This window comes from Cervus canadensis, chromosome 2 (genome assembly GCF_019320065.1).
Source record: "Cervus canadensis isolate Bull #8, Minnesota chromosome 2, ASM1932006v1, whole genome shotgun sequence".
Classification (NCBI taxonomy): Eukaryota; Metazoa; Chordata; class Mammalia; order Artiodactyla; family Cervidae; genus Cervus; species Cervus canadensis.
In genome coordinates this window covers 97995884-98021203 of record NC_057387.1, presented here as the reverse complement: position 1 = coordinate 98021203, position 25320 = coordinate 97995884, and the positions used below count along the sequence as shown (strand labels likewise).

General features: G+C 54.1%; 1 protein-coding gene across 1 annotated transcript in view; it reads right to left on the bottom strand.

The window, feature by feature from the left end:
• SLC2A1 (solute carrier family 2 member 1) overlaps positions 1-23580 on the bottom strand; it is a 28205-nt gene extending 4625 nt beyond the window's left edge. The window contains exons 1-4 of the mRNA XM_043461653.1: positions 23372-23580; positions 11742-11837; positions 958-1118; positions 535-775 (exon numbers count right to left, since the gene is read on the bottom strand). Coding sequence (XP_043317588.1) covers positions 535-775; positions 958-1118; positions 11742-11837; positions 23372-23389 — 516 coding nt within the window. The 5' untranslated portion in view covers positions 23390-23580. The remainder of the gene's footprint in view (positions 1-534; positions 776-957; positions 1119-11741; positions 11838-23371) is intronic.
• Positions 23581-25320: the final 1740 nt, after the last annotated feature.

The following is a 25320-nucleotide window of genomic DNA, read 5'->3' as shown; positions in this document are numbered from 1 at the left end:
GTCGGACCCAACTGAGTGACTTTCACTTTCACTTAACTTCGGTTTCCTCATCTGTGACAAGGGGAAAGCAGGACCTGCTTAACAGTATTTGGGTGTGGTGGGGATAAGATAGCAGGATGGCAAACATGTCTGGCAGGGGGCGGGGGGACTGCTGCCCTGCCACAAGGTGATTTGGGGATGGAGAAGGGAGAGCCCTGAGAGAGGGGAGTGTGTACATATATACAGGTATCAGGTCCTAGAGGTGTGAGAGAGACGATGGCAGGTTGAGAAACCAGTAGGCTGCCCTGTGCTTGGGTGCCAGGGTGAGCAGAAAGGAGGCAAGGCTGACTGGGCGGGGATGAGAAGGGTCAAGGCAACCGGACTTGCTCTCCCACCAGGAATGGGGAAGCGGGGAGGATGATGAACGTGGTGTGTTCCTGGGACCTGTGCCTCGGATGTGGCCACGAGGCTGTCCTCTCCAGGGCTGTGGAAGGCTGGGCGAGGAGTCGAATCTGGACATACACCCAAGGGATGGAGCCATGGGTGGGTGCTTACCTGGGCGATGAGAATGCCGACGACGATGCCCAGCTGGTGTAGTGTGCCCAGGGCCCCTCGAAGCTCCGTGGGGGACACTTCCCCCACGTACATGGGCACAAAGCCAGTGGTCAGGCCGCAGTACACACCAATGATGAAGCGACCCAGGATCAGCATCTCAAAGGACTTGCCCAGTTTTGAGAAGCCCATGAGTACAGCAGACACGAAGGCCAGCAGGTTCATCATCAGCATTGAATTCCGCCTGGGTTGGGGGGGAGCAGGTGGGGAGTGGAGGAGGTCACAGGTCAGGCAGGTCCCTGGAGACCCTTGGAAACCCCAGGGGCTGGGTCATAGATAATGCCCTAGGACAGGCAGAGAAGGCCCCCTCACCCCCTGACTCCAAGCTGGGACTCCCTGGGCAGGGCCAGAACCCCTTCTGCTCACCGGCCAAAACGGTTAACAAAAAGGCCCACGGAGAAGGAACCAATCATGCCTCCCACCGAGAAGATGGCCACAGACAGGGACCAGAGTGTGGTCAGCGTGGTGGGCGGGATGGGGTCCCCATAGCGCTGGATCCATGTCTGGTTGTAGAACTCTTCAATCACCTGCAGGAGAAGCAACAGCCTGGTGGGTGAGGCCGGGACCCATCGTCCTCTTCTCTCTCACTCCTTCTCAAAGAGGACCATTTTACCCTGGGATGCTGGAAGGGGCCCAGGGCCCCAGACCCAGGCCCTTCCCCTTCGGTGGGCTTCAGTGCCCCCCGACCCTCACCTCCTTGTGAGAAACAAGGGGCTGGACTCTATCTGTGAGGGAGAGTGGTGCCAGCTCTCACACCTCCCCAAGGTGCAGGTTCCAGGGCCCTGTGGTTTCCAGTGCTCAACAGGACTTTCTGGGGATGATGGCAAGTGACCAGCACTGGGAGTTCAGGCAGTGCAGAGGGGCTCAGAGACACCGCTTCCGCCTGCATGCCCCCTTTTCCTTCAAGGTGCCTAAGGCCACTGGCCACCCTGGCTCTCTCCCCAACCCCGCTTCCTGGGGAGGAAATACAGCTAAAGAGAGGCCCTGGGAGGAAGGGAGAAGCCCGCTCACTTTGCACTCAGGGTCTGCTGTGAACATCTTGCATCCAAATGCTCGTGAGACCAAGCTGCCACTTTCTATCCTCCAGGCCCAGGCCCTCCCGCCTGGCCTGGGAGATCCCCCCTGAAGGACCCATGGCCTCGTCCTCTCTCCCAGTTGCCCAGCTAGGAGGTTCGGGGAAAAGCTGCAGACAAGGAAGTAGTTCCAGGAACTGGAGACACCTGTCCTAGAACAGGCCTGCCCACTAGCCCTGCCCCCACCAAGGGGAGGGCCTGGCCGCTCAGGCCCGGGAATGTGGCAGGCGGACAGCACCGGTTCTGCCTGCGCACACTCTCTGCTCTCAGGTGACACAGATACATGCCCATGCCTCAGGACGGGCCAGACCCACCCAGCCACATGTGTAGCTGGCACAGGCCCAGCATACCCAGAAACAACTTCCTGTGTACCCATGCATTCACACACTCACACACACATGCACATACTCGTGCTCACATAATCTGAGTATTCCCGGCTTCAGCAAGTCACAAACCTGCATGCCCCTGCTGCCCTCACCACCTGCAGCTCAAACTCAACTCCACACCAGCCCAACCCAGGTGCACCCCTCCCCACTGCAAGTTCGGGTACCCTGGGCTGTATGCAGTCTCTCATGCAGCACGATCTCCGTCGGCACTGCTCTTTGACTGTCCTTAACCTTTTCAAGCCCCACGGTCCCAGGAATGCCCACTCAGTGATCTATTTGTCTGTCCAGGGAAGCTGGACTCAACCAAGTTCAGACTCGGCTCTACCACTCATCTCCAGGGCAAGTGATTGTATCTTGAATGATGACTTAGCAATACCCACTTCATAGTGCTGTGGGGAGTTAAGGAAACACACTTGTAGTGCTCACACGGTGCTTGGGACCACCACTGAGCCGAGGAGCCCACCATGCATGTTTCAGTTCTGATTCAAGGGCAGTGCAGGCCACTGACAAAGGCTGACGGAGCCTGCATCCCATAAGTCAAAATCATGGCACCTGACAGTGTCTCTGCCTTTGGCCTAGGCACTGTTTCCCCACCTTCCACAGTTACTCCCCGAGGGCCTGCCCTGCCTTACCACGCTGAAACCTTTTGAAATCCAGCTCAGAGGGTTCCAGGAGTCCGTCCTCCCTGAGGGTAGGGACCCCAGTGGATTCACCCCAGGGCCTGTCCCAGGGCTCACGCAGGATGAAGGAAGCCATGAAAGGGCTTAGGCTTTCCTCCTAGAAACCCTTACATCTACCAGGGGCACAGAAAGCAGATTTCAACCAAACAAACACAAAGTGCTTGTGTTCTTCAAGGGACAAAACCAATCCCAGAGGAGGACTGCTTGGGCACAGCAATGCTCCATTTATCAGGCTCTGCAGAGAGCAAGCTGTCCTGGATAAGGGAACTGCCCAGATAAGTGACCCTCACCCCTCAGGGGGCCCATCATCTGCGTGGAAATCTTTCGCCCTCCTACCCCTTACCCTCTGCTGCCGTGAGCAACTGGACGTACAAGCAGGGCTTGAGTGCACTGCTGACCTTGGGGCTCTGCAGGGCCAAGGTGAGGTGTTTGCTCCAAGTGGCATTTAATTTTTGCATTCTGTAGTTTACCCCCACCCTCTGTGGTTCAGATGCTTGTCTCACAGAACTCTCCCCACATGCGTTTTAAAATCTGCCAAGCCAGTTAATGAAGCTCATTTGAATTGTGTGCAAGGAGTCAATATGTATATCATTTACGAGGTGTCGCCAGAGCCTCCCCAGTTACATCTCCTGCATGTGGTGACAAGTCAGAGGGCCCAAATCCTGTTCCAGGTGAGCCCGGGTGAGCCTCTTTCTCGGCTCCTGAGCCCCTTGCTGCTTTGACCACTGTATGGGCTTGAGGGAGGCTGAGAAGCCAGCCCCCTCTACCCTGCCCCAGGTTCATCCTCTTCACCCGCCAGCAGCACTTCCTGGCCGAGTGGAGGCTGCCTAGCGGGTTCCTGCCTCTGGACCTGGTGCTTGAGATTTGTGGGAAGAAGCCGAGTGAGGTTTTCCTTTCCCGCATGTGGTGTGTAGACTCTCTATCCTCTCCCCCGGGGGTGCATGCCCTATGTGGGGGGTGAAGTTGACCCTTGGCTCAGGAAAGGCAGAGGGTCCCTCAAGAACAGAAGAACCCTACACAGGGAGAAGTTCTAGGGTCACCTCTCCCACCCAGCTGCTGCCCTCAGCATCATCCAGCAATGGCTGGGTTGCCCTCAGGGAAGAAGAGCCTCTTTAGGGTTAGTCGCTCAGTCCTGTTTGACTCTTTGCAACCTCATGGATTGTAACCCACCAGGCTCCTCTGTCCATGGAATTCTCCAAGCAAGAATACTGGAGTGGGTTGCCATTTCCTTCTCCAGGGGATCTTTCCCAACCCAGGGATCGAACCTGGGTCTCCTGCATTGCAGGCAGATTCTTTCCTGTCTGAGAGCCTCCTTACTGCTTCCTTAACCGGATCCCACAGACCCACACTGAGGCTCCTGGCAGCCTCCTCAGCCGCGGCTCACGTGTGAGGTGAGGCCTCACGTGTACATCTTCTGAATGCTCCAGCCTCACATTCTGGTTACCAGCCAGGAAGACAGATACCCTTGGTCCTGCCACTGGCCCACATCCAGTCACTCAGCAGGTCCCATCCCTAAAATTCACCTCCTAACCTGTCCTCCTCTCTACCCATACAGCACCTGTCCTAGGTCTCACCTGGATTCTGTTCCTGACTCCTCCCACCCACTGAAGCCAGATTCCGATTCCCACCATTACTCCCAGACTTGGCAGTCAAGCCCTGGACATCAAGTGGACCAGGCTCAGCCCTCCTCGTCTCTGCTCCCCGTCCCAGCCTGTCCCCAGCCCTTTCCCGCTGTGTGCTAAGGAGGAAGGGCGGGTCCTGGTTGGCCCTGGCGCCAGACTCTCTGCCCAGGCATCCCCTCATTGGAGCCAGAGGGCAGAGTCTCACTCGGCAATACTGTTGGGGGCCAGCATGGAGAAGCAGGATGGCCCTGGGCAGCTGCCATCCCTTTCCAGTAACAAGCTTTTCCTCATTCCAGCCCTTCTTCTAGGGGTGAGGGTGGGAAGAGGTTTGTGTTATGTCTGATACCCACCTCCCTTCCATGCCTGAGTAGTAACTGTGGGTGAAGGACCACACATCTGTCCATCTGGAGCGGACGTTCTGACTTCCTCTGTGTCAGGGAAGTGTCTGTAGTGAGGCTCTGGGCATGAGGCAGAACCCACTGTCTGGCACTTGGAGTAAGTGTGTCACTGTTGTCTCAAGGAGAGAAGCCACCTCCTTGAGAGGAGCATTAGGGACAGAGTTTTCCATTTTTAAATTGCTGAAAAACAAAGCATTATCCTAACGAATGTATAGTATGAGAAAGAACTTGAATAACTAGGCGTTTGCCTTGGGGAGTAAAGCTCTATCTTCAGACCTTGCTGGCAGCCCCAGGCCGAGGGACCCAGCAGGTCTGCAGGGCCCCAGGGCATAGACTTCATCTGGGGATGGGGTAGGGGTAGTGAGGAGAGCTTTCGGATAAGATTACCCATGTTACAGATAGTGAGTCCCCTGTCAGCAGGGAGCATACAAGTCAAAATTTGGATCAGGGATTGGCATAAACAACTCATATAAAAGGATAGATAGAAAATATTAAGGTTTGCTGACCACATATGGCCTCTTCTCTGTTGCTTATTTTTCTTCCCTTTCTCTTCAAACTTCTAAACATGGGAAAAACCATTCTTAGCTCACAGTCCTACAAAAACAGGCTGCTGGCTGGATTTGGTCCCCCTGCCAACCCATGTTCTAGAATTCCAGACTACTGCCAAGAGAAGGGGTATATGTTTTGGAACTTCTGGCTGGTCTCAACTTCTTCCCTGGAGAGGCCTGGTCTTCTAGATCATTTGGAGAGGGAAAATCAGTGTTCTTTCAAACCTTTCTTCTCTCTTTTAGACGTACTGTCAGGATGAGGGGGTTAAACAGCCACTCAGTCTTTGAGCTCCACTTAGAAGGAAGAAAGGGCCGGCTTGTCCAGTTCAGTCCCTATTTCCCATTCCCTCCCCACCTTTCCCCCACATCTGGGGCTGCTGCCACCCCTCAGCCCCGAGGGGATGTCTCCACAGCCGGCCCAGCCACGCCCCAGGGTCAGCTGGGAGTTCAGAGACAGATGCTCCAGATGGGGCTGGACAGATAGCTTCTGGGTTCCCCTGGGGGCCTCTCCCTGGGGCCTGGGGAAGAGGCCCAGGCAGCCAGATGGAGCTAGAAGCTAGGCCCCACCCCCAGAGCAGATGACCAGACCACCCAGGTTGCTTCTCTGGAAGAGTCTTGACCTGGCTTCTCTCCAAGCCTTCGCTCTGACCTCCTCACCGGTCCTTAGCCTCTGGGGTCTCCCCTGCAAACAGATCTTCATCTCCCCTGCTCACAGCTCACACCCTCAGGATGAGTGTCTCTTCCCACCCTATGTGGCCACGCCCCGACGTGGCAGTGCCATCTGAGCGCCCCACACCTCTGCACCTTCGCCTTGCCTCTCCTTTGCCTTCTGCCTGGTAAGCTGTTGGGCACTATCCCTCCTCTGGAGAGCCTTCATAATCACCTTCTCATTACTGCAGTGGTTCCCAAACAGGGGCAGCTTGGTCCCCCTCCGCCCTGGGATGGGGTGATATTCGGAGACATTTTGGGTTGTCACCCTGGTGGGGGTAGAGGCCAGGGATGCTGTTAAACATCCTACAATGCATGGGACAGCCCCTGTAATGCCAAAGAACTCTCTGGTCCCAAACTACAGAAAACCCTGCTCCAAGGGCCAGGTACCCTCTCCCTCCCCCTTGTCTGTTTTCACCAGTCTGTCGGCATTTCCATTGCTACCCTGGACAGCTAACTAGGACAGGTAACTGTGAGGCCCTGTGTGCGCCCTCTACACTAAATTTCAACATGGGGATGGCCTGATTCATCTGGGTCCCAGCATAGGGCTAGAGGTTGAAAGCACTGTCACTAATTGAAAAACAAGCCATGAATCTGAGTGACTTAAGAGATGATGGAGCTGTGACAGGGTGTGATGGTGTAAGAGGTTGTGCAGCTGTGTGTGGGAAACTGAGACGTCTGTGCGTAACTAAGCTTGACTCGGCCTGAAGTCGGAGCAGGAAGGAGCAGCTGGGTAGCAGTTGTTGGCATGTAAGAGTGTTTCGGCGTCTGTAAGTGCAACTGCCTTTTCTTCTACGGGTGGTCAAGAACGCAGGCTGGAGCCAGGCTTCCTGGATTTAAATCCCAGCTCTATCACTAGCTGGGAGTTCTTGGTTTAATTGCTTAACATTTCTGTTCCCCAGTTTCTTATAAAACAGGGGTCACTGTGTCTACCTAATGGAGTTATTGCAAGTAACAATTAAATTACTATTTCTAACGCATTTGAACAACATCTGGCGCAGTGAGCTGTAAGCTGTGAGAGTCTGCGTAAGTGGAGATGAACAGAGGGGAGAGGGGCCCAGCTCTTTGGATCCAGGAGGAGATGCTGCCTGGGGCCTGGGCTGGGAAGTTTGTCTTGCCTGCAAGTACTTTCACTCACCAAGCTGGGCTGTCCTGGGCAGACCTTGCCTGCTCTCTAGACCAAGTTCCTCCTTTGGCAAACAAGGAACGTTGAGCCAACGGCCCGCCAGGCCCCTTCCAGCCCAAACGGTCTGGTTTCTGAGGGTGCCTCAGACTGCCTGACACTGTCCCCCGGCCAGGAACTCAAGGTTCCTCAATGGCCTTTAGTCATCTCTGTTGGCAGCTCAGCCACTTGGGGAGGGGAGAGGCGGTTCTCTCCACCCAGTGTGGTGGTCAGGATGCCCTTGCTCGTTTGTTTGCTCTCTGTGTGGCTACACTCCCCTCCGCCCCGGAGAGACGGAGGCCTGGCGGCCATCTGTAGCTCAGCCTCTCACTCCCTGGGTGCCTTCAACCCAGCCTCCAGGCCTCCTTTACGAGTGGGAAGATAACCTTGGCCCCACCCACCATGTGGGGCTACTGTGGGGAGATAATTTATGAGGAGGTGCTTTGTAAACATTTAAGATAATGTTATGATTAATTAACCACTTCCAGGAGGAAGCCCTCGGGGGCCTGTTTTGTGGGGGAGACCAAGCTCCTGGTAATGAACAGCAGCACTGGCATTCTCACCTCTGGTGGGGCAAGGTCTCCTCTGGTGAGCAGGCCACCCTGGCCAGCGTGGCAGCCTTCCTAAGAGAAGAGCTTCTACACAGGAGTGGCCGGCCTCATGGCGTGGGCCGTCAGCGGGACACCTCACGCCACCGCATCTCTGACAGGCCTGCGAGTCCCCCTGCCTGCGATCCCTGCCCATCTGTCCCCTGGGGCCGGTGTGCCCTCCAAGGTCTAGCACAGCTGCCAACTCCTTCGCTAAGCCCTTCCTGTCTCTCCCGTCAGCCCTGCCCCCAGCATTAGTCATTCCTTTCTCTCTGTTCCCATAGCACCAAGGAGCCCTCCACTATTAATACTCCCGCTGTTCCCAAGGAGTCTCCCCACCCCACCCCACCCTCGCCCTCTGGATGGTTTTGGAGGGCAGGACAGGGCCCAGCTCTGACCCTGTGTCAGGCAGTTCCCTGAGGGCTGGGAGGTCTCTGCTGTGTTCACAGCTCATCCCGCCTCAAGTCGAGAACGCCGCCTGGTTCGTCCCTGTGGAATGAAGATGTTGGCAGAAGCACCGTGCCGTCCTAGGATGATGGCTTTGGTGCCTCCCCAGGCAGGACCGTCGCCGCTGAGCCCCGCTGTCATCTCCCACTCTGGTGTCATCCTCTCCCCTCTTCACTTAAGTTTATCACATTTGCTCCTGGTTGAGAAATCTACAGCCAGACTTATGAGAGGTTGTTTGTAAAGCGCAAGAGTAAACAGGCGGAGTGCCTGAGCACGCGACCCCTGGAAACACCACTCAGGTCTCTCGCCTGGGTCCCCAGAGGCTGGCTGCCCAAGTGACCTTTGGACAGGTGCCCGCAAGTGCTCACGTGAATGTTTACAACTGGGCCTCTGTGCTGCCCATTAGGCTTCCAGGTTCCCTGCCTGCTGTCCCGCCTGTCTGCCACTGAAATTCTCACCTTTCACCGGTAGCTGATTAGATGGGAGGCCCCAAGAACCGGAGGACGTCACTCTGGGTTTGTCCACACCTGCACCCTCAGAAGTGTCTTAGTCCCTTCCGGCCAAGTGCAACCCCATTGCCTCTGCTCCACCACCACCTGCCTCCTTAAGGACCCCCACCCCCAGCCCCGACCCCAGCTTCACCCTCTCCTCCACTGATTCCTGACAATCCCTTTAAAAATGAAGTCTTTGTATTAGAAAAGAAAAAAATCCTAGCCCCACAACCCCTCTGGTGACCACTCCTTTCCTCTTTCTCCACCAGTCCCTGGGAAGGGCCGTCTCTGCTCTCTCCCACCTCCCTCCTCCCTCTTCAGCCCACTGCAGGGGGCTTCTACCCACAGGACTCCGCTCCGTCAGCCTTGCCAATGCAGGGCCACCATCGGGTCTTCTACATTCAGCCACACTGGCTGCTGCGCCCGGGTCAGCCTCTGGAGCCCAACAGCATTCCTTCAGTTGTCCTCATCCGAATGCCTGTTCCTACCGATGGGTACTGCTCTAGGGACCGTGGACCCTTGTCCTCAGGCGCTTCCATTCTTTCTCTGGCTCAGGAGGTCTTATCTCCCAGCTTGGAGGTGCCAGCTCTCTTCCTCCTCCTTCCCAGGACCTACTGTCAGTGGGGGTGCTGTCCCGGGCTTGCCCCTCACTTCTCTGTTTTATTCACAGTCTCTCCAGGAGATCCTTCTCTATCACTCGTTGGATACCAGTGACCCACCTGTTAGCTTTCTTCCCTTGGCTACCCTCTGAAGAAACAGACCCCCGTGTCCAAGTGTTTGTATGCTGTGTCACCAAACCTCAGGTCCTGCGTGTCCCACAGCACCTACCTTCTCTTCCTCCAGCCCCAACGTCGGTCAAAGCTAGAAGCCAGTTTTAAACCCCACTCTCTCATCCTCAGGCTGAACCGATGACCAGCTCCTGCCCATTCTTCCTACTCAGTGTTTGTTTTTCTAACCCTCTTACAACAGCTGCCTTCTCACTGTTTCCTCGTCTCCAGTCTCACATTCTCAGACCCAGCCCACTGCACCAGACGCCTGAATCATTTCCCTAAAATGCAAATCTGACCCACTCTGTCCTCTTCAATGGGACCCTATTGTCCTCACCCTGAAGGCCACCCTCCCCAGCTCGGCCTCCGCGTTGGTGCCCACGGGCCCATTCTCACTGTGCCCTGCCCTGCCGGGGGCTGGAGATTCTGCATATGAAACTGCCAACCACAAGGACCTTCTGTGGTCTGCTTCTGGCTCACCTCGTCAACCTCCCATCCTTCTGCCTCCTCCCATTCTACCCTAGTGACACAGAGACTTTCTCTCCTCTGGGCACTTTCTTCCCATCTTTGTGGGCCCCTGCTTACGACAAACCTGTTCTGTTTCTGGAAAACTCCTCTATCCTGCTCCCAGAGTCCTAGTTCTGTCACTCCATGTAACTCCCCATGTGATCACAGTCAAGTGATCACTCCTGACATAGTGTGATCACTTAACCCAGTACTGCTCATCTCTGACTGTACATGAGAAGCAGCTGGGGAGCTTTAAAAATTTGATGCCCAGACAGCATCCCAGACCAATGAGATCAGACGGTGAGTGTCAGGAGACTCCAGTGTGCAGTCAAGTGGAGAACTCAACCTCCCTCTTAAGACAGTACACATTTTGTATCTGAAAGGATTCCCAAAGGGAGCCGACTCCAGGGCACACACCTCGGCAGATCTGCTCAGAGCACTTAGCAAAAGCAGGCTTGGGACGGTTCCAAGCATGGGCCTGAGGTCGCCCATGGAAAAGCCCCATCACTTCCACTGCAGCTGAGCGTGACTCAGCAGGCCTGGCCTTGCTGGTGACCTGCTCCCCAGCTTTGGGCGTGGCCCCTGCTGCCACTCTCTGCCTCTTTGGAGGAGGCCCCACTCTGACTCCTGGTCGCCACCCCACTCCCCCAAACAAGCCTGGATCCTCAGAAGCCAGCCACACTCACTTTCTGGCCTCACCCATCTAGACCGTGAACGTGTTCAGAGGACTTGTCAACTCTCATTTTGTCCTGCCCGGGGAAGGTATGGACTTTTAAACTGACAGGGTGGTTGGTCAGGAAGACGGCCTGACATTGTGTAAACAAGAGAGTTTGGCTTCTGACTCCACATCCCTTAACTATGTGACCTTGAGCCCGCTGGTCATTTCATCTGCCCTGAGCCGTGGTTTTCAGGTCTATAAAGTGGAAATCACAGCCCAATGTTATGCATATACACAGCAGGCCTGGTATAGAGGAGGGACTTGTCACAGTCTTCTCTCCGGCCCCCCTCCTTTCCCCTCCTCCCTAAAGCAGTGGGCTGGCTAGGCTGGAGGTGCTCACTGGAGTCCCTCCCTGTCCAGACACTCAAGTGAACAAGTGAGAACAGATCTGGGGTGTGTTGTGGGGAGAAGGGAGTAAGCGGATATGTACCCTGCCCTGGTTCCTAGGAAAAGAAGCCATTTTTGCTTTGCCTGGCCCTGGGGCCTGCAGGGAGACAGGCAGTTTCAGCCTAGAGTGGGCTCCCTTACAAGGGAGTGTGCCACGTGTGCACGGGTGAGAGCATGGGTTCAGGGACCACCTGGAGAGGAGGCCACCAAGGCAGACTGATGTTGCATCCTGGCTCCATCCCTGACTAGCTGGTGATGTCGGGCGGGCTCTGGCCATTCCCCACACCTGCAGGGTGGGAGTGGGCATGGCTACCTGCCTGCCTGCCTTACAGTGCGGTGTGAACAGCAAGTGAGAGAATCACCAAGGCAGCCTCTGTAACCCAAGGGCCATGTGAATGCATCACTACACGGAGCATGGCTCTGAGTTCTACAAATGTCTGTGTTGTGGGGGAGGTTGGTCGAGATGATCTATAAAGATCCCGTGACTCTGTGGGCCTTAAGATTCCAAGGCCAAAGCTACGAGTCTCTAACCCGTTCAGGGTCAGAATATTCGCTGGAGATGTCTCCAACATCCAGGAGGCAGGGTGAGTGTGTATGTGGGTGGGGTGTGGTGAGGGTGCACAGCAGAGCCTGCTGGTGTTGAGAAACCAAGGACGGGATAACACTCACCTTCTGGGGGGCATTGATGACTCCAGTGTTGTAACCAAACTGCAGGGAGCCGAGCACTGCCCCTCCCACAGCCAGCATGAGGCGGCCCGTCAGCTTCTGCAGAGGAAAAAAAAAAAAACCCACACTGTTACAGGCATGTCGGGGCCCAGTTAATAGAGGGCAGGGCTTGGCTGGCAGGTTCCCGTTCAGATATCTTGCCTGACTTCTGGCACCACACCAGCCTTTCTCCCAAGAAACTTGGCCACTTCCTGACCTCAGGTGCCCAAACCAGCCCTGCCAACTTCTAGACACGGGGCTGGCCAGACTCATTCCTGGGGAGAGGGGAATTAGGGTCTTCTCTCTCTCTGAAGCCAGGGACTGGCATTCACCTCATTGCCCTGGTGAATCCTGGGGTTGAGGTAGCCCCAGATTCTGATTAAGAGGCCCAGGAACCCAATGCAAGGGGGTGCCAAGTGATGTGGGAAGAGCACCATAGATGGGTGGGGGAAATACCCTGGATTTGGAGCTGAAGATGCAGGCTTCTAATTCCAGTCTACTGACTTCCTTGCGCTGTGAATTCCACCAGGCAGATCCCCGTCCCTACTCCTCCTGGGCCCTGTTAGCTGCAAACCCTTCCGTCTAGTCACAGAGCAGATACCAAGGTAGAGACCAGTTCCAACTCACTCAGGGGGTTGCAGAGAACCAGACTGAAGCTCAGGACAACCATCCCGAGACCACGAGCTTCCCGGGTTGTTTGGACACAGATGACATACCAGCCAGGAATGTGCTTTGCTAAAGTAACGTGACACAAGGTGAGTAGAGTCCTGGGTCAAGGCGTTTCCAATGGGCAAAGGGCTGGGGCAGAAAAAGGGTGGTGCGTTTGTGTCTCCCGGAAGCCAAGGGCAGGAAGGCGGCAGGCAGGGAGGAGGCCAGCCAGCAGGAGGACCTGGGTAAGTCAGGTGCCTTGCTAGAGAAAGTAAGAGAACTTTTTTTTTTTCTCCCTTGTAAAATGAAGAAGCCAGTTAAGGCAGGCTCTTAACTGACTGAAAGGACGGAGCCTGGGGGTAGGAGGGAGGGACGCCAAAGAAACAATGGGTATTCACCAGGGGCATCACACACTGAAGTTGGCACTGGAGGGGAGGGGTAGAGGCACAGATCCGGAGCCACACGTACCTGCGGAGGGGACAGCCTCAGCCTAGCCACGGCCTCGCTATAGGCCTCGGCCTCCCTTCCCCTCCCAGAAACCAGAAGCAGCTCTGACTTCAAGATCCTCACAGATATTGCTGGGTTTAGGTGTTAACTAGACATGTTCCTAGTATGGGCTTTTCATTCTCCAGAAGCCATGAGACCAACGATTGCAAAAGCCAAGGTTCTCACGTCAGAGGCTGAGAAAGAGGAAGGAGGTTTTGGCCAGCTGGAGTTCAGAGCCCATTTCTTGTCGGGGGGTGGGGGGTGGGAGCTGGGTCCTCCCTTCCCATGGCCCCTTTCTGGCCAAACTCTGGCCATTCATCCCAGACAGTTGGGGCTTTCCTCCTAGCAGGCTGCACTCCTTTTCAATCCGGTCCCTCACGGCCCACCCTGCCCAGCATACCCTAGCGCTCCCAGAGCCTCCTCTCAACTGCCTAGGGAGTCTTCAGACCCTGGACTGTCGGCTCCAAGTGGGGGGTGAGCACCGGATAGACCTCCTCTGGGAAGGGGCCCAGCCGAGCCCAACTCCCAGAGTGACCACTGGGACTAAGGAAGAAGATATCCCGAGGACAGGAGGGCGTGACAGTGGCTGTTGACGCCCACACATGGGCGCTTTCTGCCCGCGAGTCATAGGTGTCAGCTTGGGGTCGGCCTTGAGGTTGGCCATCATCTGATACTAACGGTATTCAAGATAAGTATTTTCCTGGTACACACAAGAATAAACAGAAAACTAGCAATACAAACCTATGATTCGAAGAAATGTGGCATAGCTATATAATAGGGTACCTAAAAAAGAAAGCTTTTTAGGTAGAGATTTGGCCTATTCCTCTTGTTATAATTAAGTAAGAAGCAAGGCTTCAGAACAGTGTGTTGTACGCTACCTTTTGCGTGGAGGAAAAAAAGGCTGGGGTGGGGGAGAATATACTACCTATTTATTTAAAGGAATGTACAAGAAAGGTAGCAGTGTACCTTGGGGATCTGGGTGGCAGAGGCAGGGTAGAAGGAAACATTTTCATTTTCCATCCTTTTGTACATTTTGTCACTTTGTATCACATGAATGTATCACCTATTCAAAAATATTTTTTACAAGTCTTGTGGTTTCATATTATTTAGAACACAGCAACTTAAACAAACATAAGTGAAAAATGATACAGATGATATGCGGATCTGGCAAAAATCACACCCTTGCCTGAATGACACCGCAGGAGGGCTCTGTGGGGGATCTGTACTATTACTACGGGCCCTGTCTCAGTCTGGCTCTGATGTGCCAGGGGTCTCTGGGCCTCTGAAGTCAGTCTTGGGGGCCCCACTGAGCAGCTGTGCCTCTGGGGGTGGGGCCTGCCACCTGTCAAGGTCAAACTCTGCTTTAGAAAAACTGCCCACCCAACCACGGGGTTATATGCACTCCACCCGGGCAGGCTATTGCATCAGAACCTACTAAAAGTGATTCATGTTCCCGGCCCTGTTCCTGACATCAAGGAAAAGCATCAGGTCCACTGGGAAGGGGGAAACTGGTGTGATCCAAGCTTCATCTGGGGCACTACGGGAGCCCTGCGGGGACAAACTTGTCATTTCACCTGGGATGATCAATCAAAGGTGGGTTCCTGGGAGGTGACACTGGATTTGGGCCGCGAAGGACATGCGGGGAGTCTGCCAAGGGGAGAAGCAGTGGCAAGACTGCATTCCAGGTAGACAGAACAGTTTGTGCAGAGGAAGATGGGGGGCCCAGCACAGTTGGATTCATACTCAGTGTGGCTGGATGCTTGATGCAGCGGAGGAGCATGGCCCCGCTCCTGGGTAGGCACACGGCACCCATCTCTGCCCCTGCTGCACCCACCACACCCAGCGTGATCACTACTGGACTAGGAACCAGGAGACCCAGGCTGAAGGGCAGAGTGCTGTTTCCCTTCACCTTGAAATTGGTCTCTGTGGTGGCTTTGACTCTGGGTCTCAGTTTCCTCACATGGGAAATGGGGTAAGAGTGCCTTCCCTAAAGGCTTGCTGTCAAGTTCTGGGTCAATGCCCATCATGGAGCCGGCAGAGTTCACTTGACAGGTGTCTGCTGAATCAGGGAGGGATGGGGAAGCCATCTGCCTCCACCAGCCCCGTGGCTGGAACTGAAAGGCAGCGATGCAATCCATTCATTCAACGTGTATTTATTTAGGTGCCAAGCTGCTGGACTAGTTGATGAGAAGGGTTCCAAGCTCCACAGCTCATGGCTTTCTCATGGAAGCCTTTTATAGAGGTGAAGGAGCAATGGAGAGCCCAGAATCTGAGAGCCCCGGCCACCTATGACCACCTCTGCAGAATGGGACTACCTTCTAGAATACCCCTTGCCATTCCAGACCTTTGCCCTTGCTGTGTCCTCTACAGTTTCCAGCTTCTGCTCCAAGTAGTCGGGAACACCCAACTGCTGTTCCCCCAACTGCTGTTCCCCCACCACACTGGGAACTCCTGAAGAACGGGACCTAGAGTGCCCAGAGTGGGACGCAGCGCTGACTGTCTGCACAAAGGTAACCGGTCACTTTTGAAATTAGTGTTTTGGGCAAAACTGGCTCTGTGAGTATCTATTCCCCCAGCACAGCGTTCATCCTAACATATTTCAACTTGGTCATGTAGCAAACCCCTGATGAGGACTGGAACATCAGCTCTGAGGGCTGGAAAAAGCTTAACAGTAACTCTCCAGCCTCCACCCCACCCCACAGGGAGGTAAAGGCCTCTGAGTTCAAACCCTGATTCTCTGAGGGGTGCCCCAGGCAAATGTCTGGGCTCAGGGCCCTGCACAGAGGCGGCTCTCATGCCCCCACCCCTCACCACCCCCACCCCAATTCTGGGGGTCCTGAGGCCCACTGAGGGCTCTCCCTCTCCCAGGAAGCCAGCCGTGAGGTGCCTGCCAGCTTTGGGACCTCTCTTCCCACACACGGAGATGCCGGGGGCGGGGGGCTGGCCAGGTCACATAACTTGCTGAAATTCATGCATGGCCTTTGACCTGAGCCTGTGGGCCGGGCCTTTCCCTGGCACACGCTCCAGCCCTGGGCTCTCCTGGTCAGTACTGGCAAAGGCAGGGCATGTGGCCACGCCACTGAGGTAGGTCACTCCCTGTGGGAGGAGGGTCTGTGAGGAGGGTCCCAGGGCCGCGATGAGCCACAGGTCACTCGTATCCCTTCCTCCTCCCACAGCTCCCACATGGCCCTGGGGTGCATTGACCAGGGAACAAGGCCTGCATGGCCCCCAGTTCTAAGGAGGTGGGGGCAGGGGCTTATTGGATCCATGACAGCTCCTTTTTAATTGATTTTGTGTACATTTCTAAGATTCCATTTGAACAAAATTCTGGTCAACACAGAAAGAAGCCCAAGAAATTGCAGAATTGCTATCATGCTCTCCTGTGATAGATGGGGAGCCTAAGGTCAGAAGGTAGGGGACAGGATACTTGGCAAACAGAAGCCACTCCTGGGACTTGAGTTCTTTGGATTCCTGGACAGACATTTTACTCTTTGAACACATCCAGCCTTCCAGGTCTTTTCAAGAAGTGTGATAACCCTGGGAAGCATGACCTTCAGGTGACCTGAGGCATTTATTTACTCCTCTCCAAGCCCTTTTCTTCAAACCCTCCAGGGATGTCAGGACTTCTGCATGGCTGAGCCACTCCTGCACCCCGCGGTGGCCCTAGAGGCAAGAAGGTGCTCATCAGTCTTTAAAGCAAAGAGGAGAGGAGGGAGCTGCTGCTTTTATCAGCGCCGGCAGCACCAGCCAGGCCCCGGGCAGCGTGCCAGGGCTGCTTCCACATCCTGATTTAACCACCACCACCAGGCTCTGGGGGAGAGATTGCTCTCACTTCATGGAGGAGAGCACGGGAGGCTCAGAGAGGCAAAAGCGGATAGCCAGAAGGCCTTTGGCTGCTGCGAAGCTTCATTTCGAGGGGTCTCTGCTGCCAAATCCTTCCTGCTCACGTCCTCCCTCTGCTTCCGGGTACTGGTGCCCGAAGGAAACAAGGTTTCTACCTGGTGCTTGCTTCCTATGTAGGTCACATTCCATCCCAGCAACTTGCTGTGCCTTGCCCCGTCTGAGCCAGGACAGCCCAGACCCACACTCAAAAACCTCTTGGCCACTTGGGTTGATTTTGCTCTAAGCCCAGGTTAGTCAACTATGGCCCGTGGTCATGGTCAAATCCAGCCTGCCAGCTAAGAATGGGTTTTACGTTTTTAAGTGGCTGGGGGTGTGGGGCGGGGAGAGAAGACCAAAAGTTTGTGCTACATGAAAATTATAATTAAATTCATATTTCAGGGGAGTTCTCTGGTGGTCCAGTGGTTAGGACTCAGCACTTTCACTGCTGGGCACCTGGGGTTCAATCCCTGGTTGGAGAACTAAGATTGTGCCAGCCACACGGCACAACCAAAAAAAAATAAGTTCAGATTTCAGTTACCGTTAACAGCATCTGATTGTAACACAGCCATACTTGTTTGTGAAGACTGTATCGTTTATGGTTCCCTTTGTGTTACAACAGCAGACCATGCGGCCCACAGAGCTGACAATATTGACTTACTATTTGGCCCATTACAGAAAAAATTTGCCAGTCTCTACTTTAAGCCCCAGGTGCTCTAGCTATGTGCAAACCCAACATGTGATAGCTGCACAGGACTTTTCAAAGCCTTCCAGGCAAAACCAAATCATCTTTCAAACTGATGTTAAATGCAAACAACTGACTCCTTGAGTCAGCACCTGAGCATGTGGAGAAGCCAACACCCCAGAGAGGGACCTGTTCAGTGGGCAGGTGTGCCCTATTTGACTGTGAAAAGATTAATTTAATAAGACAATGGGAATATGCAACCCCAACACTCTCAGCTGACAAGGTTAAGTCCCAGCTCCCCAACTTATGTGACCTTGAAAAAGTTCCTTCCCCTAAGATCTCTTGTTCTCCATAAAAGAGGCTTCCTAAGAATAAGGAGTTATATTACTAAGGAAAGACAGTACTGGAGTGCAGGTCCCCAACCCTGTTCTGGTCAATGGAGATTCAGCAACAAACTACACTGAATCCCTGCTTCTTGGAACTTGATATTTTAGTTGGGGGTTGGCAGCAGTGGGTGGAGTGGGAAGGTAGAAATATATCAGGTGGTGAGTGGTATGAAGAAAGAAAGTGATGGGGACAATCACTTAATTCTTAATCAGGCAGGTCATCTTGTAATGGAATATTATGCAGCTGTTGGAAAGAATAAAACACACCCATATGTACTTGATATGAAAAGAGTGCCAGGGAAGAAAGAAAAGGAGTAAACAATGTATAGAATGTATACTGTGTGTAAGGAAGGAGGAGATAATGACTTTGTATCACAGCAAGTGCTTATATGTGCAGAGAAAAACACCGTAGGTATTGGTGGGTGGACAGGATGGAATGCACAGGGCTGCAGAGAACTATGTAGAAAGTGTGATCCAATTACACTAAATTCCATTTATAGGCACATATATACACATGCACAAAAAGAGGTCTGTGAGGGATAAATACCCAATGACTACAACTGGGAGGAGATGTTCACTCTTACTTTGCATGCTTCTCTACACTTGGCTCCATTACTTCTGTAACTTAAAAAAAACCCTGCAACCTGACCTAGAGAGGTAGGTGTTATTTCTGTTGTTGTTTAGTTACCAAGCTGTGTCCAACTCTTTGAGACACCACGGACTGTAGCCCACCAGGCTCCTCTGTCCACAGGATTTCCCAGGCAAGAATATGGCAGTGGGTTGCCATATCCTTCTCCAGGGGATCTTCCTGACCCAGGGATTGAATCCATGAGTCCTGTATTGGCAGGCAGATTCTTTACCACTGAGCCAGGTACAGCTGGGGAAAAAAGCTCCACCAGGAGGCATGGCTGGCCTGGGGTGAAATGGTAGAGCTGTTTCCAGTGGAGCCCTTTCCTCCTCACTCCCCAATGAGCTCTGGACTAGGTGATTTGGGCAGATGTCCTGTCCAGCAGAGGCCTCAGTAGCCAAAGGTTGTCTAAGCTGGGGTCTGGCAAGAGCTCTCTCCCCTTCCATGGTGCCAAGGCCCTGGGGAAGCAAAAGCCAGCAAAGTGTTGGTGCTAAAGTCTTAGAAAGGGTCAACTGTCCTCAGTCTACCAGAGTTCAAAGTCTGGGAGCCCTGCTCAGTTACCGCAAAACCCCAATGTTTATGCATTACCTACTGTCTCCCTGGCCTGGAGGTTGGACAGCAGAGCCTTAGGCTCCACTCCACCTAAGAGGTGGGTAATAGCTGGAGGTTTGTTGCGGTGGCCAGGCCTAGACACAGCCTCTCTGAGCCCAGAAGTCCAACCAGGAGCCTTCTCAGCCTCCACTATCCTGGGGATGCTGAGTGACTTTTTTACCTCTCTGCCCAGGAGTGAGGTGGGAGAAGGGTGAGGTTGCAGGTCTCAAGCCAATGCTGCACAGTTTTCCTTTGTCCTAGGCCTCCTCAGCTCTGCCAGCTAGGGTGGAGTGGGTTGGGGGTTGGGGGAGAACTGGATGACTGTATCCTTGGAGTTGGAGCAGAGCTCTAGGCCCTGACACCCTGTGATCAGGAGGTGCTGGGTAAAGCTGAGCTCCTTGAAGTCACAAGCTGATTATGGGGGGATTTGGGAATGACCCAGCTCCAGGCCAGTTAGGGTTGGTCCTGAAACGGCTTAGCATGGGACAAGGATCATCATGGAGATGTTTACAATGTCTGCACACCCAAACTGGATGTGCAAAGGGTCCTTCCATTTAAAACAGCCACCACCCTGGTTTAGGGCACTGGACCAGTCTCACCACAAGCACCATGGGGAATGAACCTCCAATTTATGGGGAAGAAAACCAAGGCTGAGGAGAGTCACTGCCCCAAGGTCATAGTTTTGTGAGGATGTCTTGTTTCCATTCACAGAAGGCTTTCAGTTGTCAAATTATATCTAACCCAACTATTAGACTGTACCCAGAAAGAGCTTGGAAAGTCCTGGAGTCTGAGAATTCCTGCTCATTTGGGGTGAACAGAGGGTGACACAGAAAAGAGGGGTGTAGAAGAGGAAGTATTAAAAAAAAATAGCGAAGAACATCTCCAATTTTTGGACAGCTGTATCTTGGTTAAGCTTTCCTTCTCTGGCCTCAGTTACCATCTGTCAAACAGAGGGTTGGGCCATGCAGTGGAAGGTTCCTGCTGGGGACTTTCTTTTATCTTCTTGGGCCATCTCAAAAAGGCTGGCAGTGTGTTTTTTGGTGGGAGGCTAGTTGATGACCTTGGAAAAGTCATTTTCCATTGAACTGTGATGTCATCATGACTTGTATCACCCTCAGGTGAAGGCAGGGCAGCCCCATCAGCGGACCCATCTCGGGGCCTGGCGCTCTCACCCATGTTCTGCTCTGCAAACCAGCTTCCTGACAAACCCCAAGTGGAGAAGAACTGGCCTGTTGGAACTTTAAGGATTTGCCTGACCAAGTGATACAGCCCTGGTATGCTGGGGCTCCCCAAAGGCTCCCGTTGCCAGAATGCCAGACTTCTGGACAGAGGCTGCAACCTAGGTAACCCCAGGTTACCTAGGGCCCAGGTAAGTGCAATGCATCATGGGAGTCCAGAGAAGCAAGGGATATTTATGGAGCATCCATGGGGACAGACAGACACATGTATTTCTGAGTTCTTGCAGACACTCTAATGATGAAAATGACATCATTCTGCGGACACAGTAACTGAGCTAAAGCTGGAATTCAAAACCACAAATGCAGGACTTCAAAAGCCTATGCTCTTTGTACCTCTGAAGGGTTGAGGAACCCCGCAGATTTCTCATTTCTCCTTTGTATGGAGGGTGGAGTCGGCAGAGATCCTGGGGTGTGATTAGGGTGCCAGGAAGGACTAGTTGAGGGGTCTTCACAAAGGGCTGGGTGAGACATCTGGGAGCAGGGCTCACCCTTGTCTGCTGCCCTATAGGGAGTGTGAGCAAACTCCCGGCTGGAACAAAAGGGTCTTCAACTTGTCTCCTCCCTACTTTTCACTCAGGTAAACATCACAGTGAGCCGCAGAGAAGCACCACAAAGTGCGGGGAAGTCAGAGAGTCAGTTCCCAGTTCCAAGGGGATAAGGAGGAACATAGCAAAGGGAACTTCAGAATCAGACACCCCTGGTTTTAAGACCTTGGGCAAGTGATATAACCTCTCCAGGCCTCAGTTTAACCTCCTGCACAAAAGGACTGGGCGTGCTGATCGAGTCAGCAGATCCAAAGGGAAGGGCTTTTTTCTAGAATGTATACAGGATGGTCTGTAGAAGGTTTAGCAAAAAAAATGAATTTTTTTTTTTTTTTACTATAACTGCTTTGTATTTGCCTTTTGAAATTTCTACTTTATGTGCGCATATAATCAATTATTATAACTGTACACATATATGAATTTATGTGTGCATGCTCAGTTGCGTCAGACTCTTTGTGACCCCACAGTCTATAGCCCTCCAAGCTCCTCTGTCCATGGGATTTCCCAGGCAAGAATAAATGCAGACAAACCACTGGGAAGGAGGCACTCCAAAATTATTTATTGATGGAGCAGGTAATCAAGAGTTTGGAGGGTACTGCATGAAGAACACCCATCTGCTACAGCATTTAGAACTGGCTGGCACATAGGCAGCCCTGGAAGTCAGGCAAACTCTCTCCCCTCTATTCAAAATTCAAGAAAGGCTCATGGTGAAAAGAGACAGTGTAGACTGAAAGCCCTTTCTGATTAGCCTGAGTTCAAATCCAGTTCAGCCACTTACTAGATGTGTGACTTCAGGAAAGTTACTTCTCTGAGCTCCCTTCCTGAACCATATGGAGGGTCAGTGATATTGAAAAGCATTTGCGCCCAGAGCCTAGTAAACTATTAAGCGGCTGTTGAATTTCTCTTCCACTTTTTTCTCTACTCAGAATATTGACTTATTCACTCAAGAAATAAACACCCAGGTCCTGTATCATATGCAGAACAGACATTTCTTTCCCTTGAAGGAGTGAAAAAGTTATCCTTCTCTTACAGACAGTGAAACTGAAGCCCAGGGAGGTTAAGTGACCTGCTAGAGCCCTGAGCTAACAGAGCAAGCAAGTATTTAAACTTTGCAGTGCTAAGTTCTTACCATTAGCTAAAAGAGCTTCTCATTTTATTTGTATTTTGTTATACCCCAGCATAACGGCTGTCGGGAAATGTGTTCTGGGCTCAGGGTCTCCCTTCGGCCAGGGTGGGCTGGTGAAGCAAGTCGTCTGGATTCCTCAGGCACAAAGGAGCCTTTTCCCGCTGAGGCTACAGCCTGGCCACACTGTCACGCACCTCTCTGCCCAGCCAAAACCTTGCTCAGTTCCACCGGACACCTCCTTCGCCCATAGGAAGGGTAGTGCGCAATTCAGTACTAACACATACCAGGTGAAAAAACGTACACCCTCGCGCCTTCCCTGCCGAGTTTCAAAGAAAAAAAAGTGACTTGACATATTCTATAGAAGGGGGAAGAAGGGAGGGAGGAAAAGAAATAAGGCCCTACACAAAAGGTGGGGCCCAGTAAATACTTGTTGGAAAGGAGTCGTTCTGGGAAAGTCACAAAGATCCCCTGTAGGACAGGGGGTAAAAAAGAGATCGTATCGAGGCAGTTTGGTCCCGCGGGAAGAGTCCTCATCTATTCAGAGTCCCGCGTCCCGCAGCTCCCTGGCGCGCGCTCCTTCGACTCCACTCAAGCCCGGAGCCCCTTCCCGAACCCCTGCCCCCATCTTCGGGATCGCGGCGGCGGCCCCCGGGATACGCTCTCCGCGCGGCCCTCATCAGCCCCGCCTGAACAGGGAAACGTGCCACCTCGGAACACATCACCCCACTTGGCTAAAGCTCTGGGGCCTGCCCTACGCGGAAAGAAGGGCCTCGTATGCGGGCTTTTCGCCTCAGCCGGGCAGCCGGACATCCTGGGGTTGAAGCCGGGCCTTAACAGAGTGCCCTCCACCTCGGAGCCCCAGAGGGCTGGCGAGGGGACCGCGCGGGGCGGCGGAAAACGCCCAACACAAGGCCGCGCGCCCAGTGTTGCGCCGGGGAAATGAGAGCAGCGGTTCCCAGCCTGCCGAGCGGGGGCGGGTCCCTCCTCCTCCGCGCTCAAGGGCCGGGGCCCGGCTGGGGGCTCGGCCGGCTCAGCCAATGGGTGCCGCTCTCGGACCCTCCCCCGCCCCTGGAAGAGCGGGCGCGGGGCCTCAGCCGGGGAGGATCGTGAGCGACGTGCAGCGCCCGGGCCCTGAGTCCCCGGGCCCCGCCGGGCCGCGTGGACCGCGCCGCTCCCCGGAAGGAAGCCAATTACTCAGTGCGGGCGCCACCTACGCACGCGGCGCCCTCGCGCCCGCCAGATCCCGAGCCCATCCCTGTCACTGTCTCCCGGCCCGGCAGGGCGCTGCGCTCCCGGCCGGGGGAGAGGCCCAGGCCGGCGGAGCGATCAGCGGGGGTCCGCGCCTTTGTTCCCGGCAGGGAGGGCCCGCGGGCGCGCGGACTCACCTTGCTGGTGGGCTCCATGGCCGCGCTGCGCCGGAGACTGTCGCTGCACCGGGTGTGCGGGCGGGCTGCGCTCTGTGGATCCCGCTCCGGCTTCGGTCTCGAGACTCCGTCTGCGACTCGCTTGGCCTCCCTCTGCCTAGCGAGCTAGTTGCTGAGACCTGGGGCCCACTGTCTGAATTCTCGCTTTGGTTACCTTTGAGCACTCCGACTGTCGCCTTTATAGGACCCCAGCCATTGGCTAGCGAAGCTGGGGGGGCGGGGCGGAGGGGTGGGCAGAGCCTGAGGGGCGGGAACTGGGGCACGTCCGGGGCGGGGCTCCGCGGGGAGGGGGCCGCGGTCGCGGTCCGGGCGAGTGAGGGGGGTGGGGAGGGAGCGCGCCCGCTGGGTACCTTGTTCTGGCTGCGGATCTTCACCTCTCCCTGAGTCCTGAGAATTCTCTGGCTGTGTGACTCTCTGCAAGTGTGCGCACCTCTCTGGGCTTCAGCGGCCAGTAGCAAAATGGAGGAGCTCGTACCGGCTGTGATTCAAAACGAGGAGCCGCACACAGTCGCGCATGAGTGAGGACTGGGGTCCTCACTCCGCCAAGGGATAACTTCGGGAAACTAGCTGTAATGATTGTACCACCTCATAGGTCTGTTATGAAGATTAAGTGAGTTAATATTTGAAAAGTGTTTAGAGCAGCCTCTGTTACGTGGTAAGTGGTATTTAAGTGTTTGTTAGACTACGAGAGGTCTCGCTCCGTGATTTTCTCCCTTCCCCTCTCCAACCCCACATTCCTGTTTGTAAACCAAGGCTGCCTTTAGCACAGGCTGGGCCCTCTGCCTGAAAATCTATGCCCACCTCTTCTTAGGACTTTAATATCACCTCCTCTGTGAAGCTTTTCTCTACTCCTGAGAGTACCTGTGACTCTATGGTGACAGGTAAGTGTGAAAAATATGAATGGTAAGAACATAAGAGAACTTGGGTTTGAACCAGCTCCGCTGTAGACCAGCCCTGGTATGATCCTAGGCAAGGTGCTAGCCGATGAGGCTCTGCTTTCTTCTGGTTAACCGGGAATGAACACCACCACCAACTTCAGGTGCTTCATGAGAGATACAATGTCCAGATCAGCCCATGGAGTACTTAGCACATGTTGACTTGCATGTAAGGCCCCCTTTAGTGGTAATGGTATTTTTTCGCCTTATTTCATTTGATTTCACCTTATTCCTTCTTCTGGACTCATGTCTTACTTGAGACACAGTGAAGGGAAAGACCCCTAGTCCAAAAGTCTGGACAAAGGTCTGGACAAAATCCTGAGGTTAACCTGAGGGTCCCTTTCTCTATGGAAGGGGTTAGGAGGGGCTATTTTCTGTTGGAAAGGAGGAGCGTGGGCATGACCCCTGGAGTTCTCTGTCTGGGCTATGGGTCCAGTGCTGGCCAAGGGACGGGGTTCCCTGGCTGGGCAAGAAGCCCTGGCAGGGAAGGCAGCCCCCTTCTCGGTGCACCTCTGCCCATGGCTCCTATTTCTAAGATCTCCCAGTTGCGCAGCCTGGAAAGCTTGGGGCCACCTCTCTCTGCATCTGGTGCCCAAGCCCCTAAGTCTTGTCGATTTCACCTTTCTGTCCCACCTCATCCTCCTTCTCTTCTGCTGTCTGCAGGGCCTCCGGCACCTCTAGCCCTCGTCCTCTAGTGCTGACCCTCATTCTTCTGTTTGTATGTCCCATGTTGCCATAGAGGCAGCAAGGTCCAGCCTGGCTAGCAAGGCCTTCAGGGCATTAGTTCACAGGCTTAGCCTCACCCCTCACACTTGCACTTGCCACATCTCTACCTTTGCTCAGATTGTTTCCTCTGCCTGACTCCCTTCACCCCTTCCTCATCAGGCCGAAGTGCTTCTGATGGCACCAAGTACCTCTAGAATGGGGCCCCTTCCAGGAGGCGTGCCGAGTCCTCCACAAGGGACTTGTTCTCAC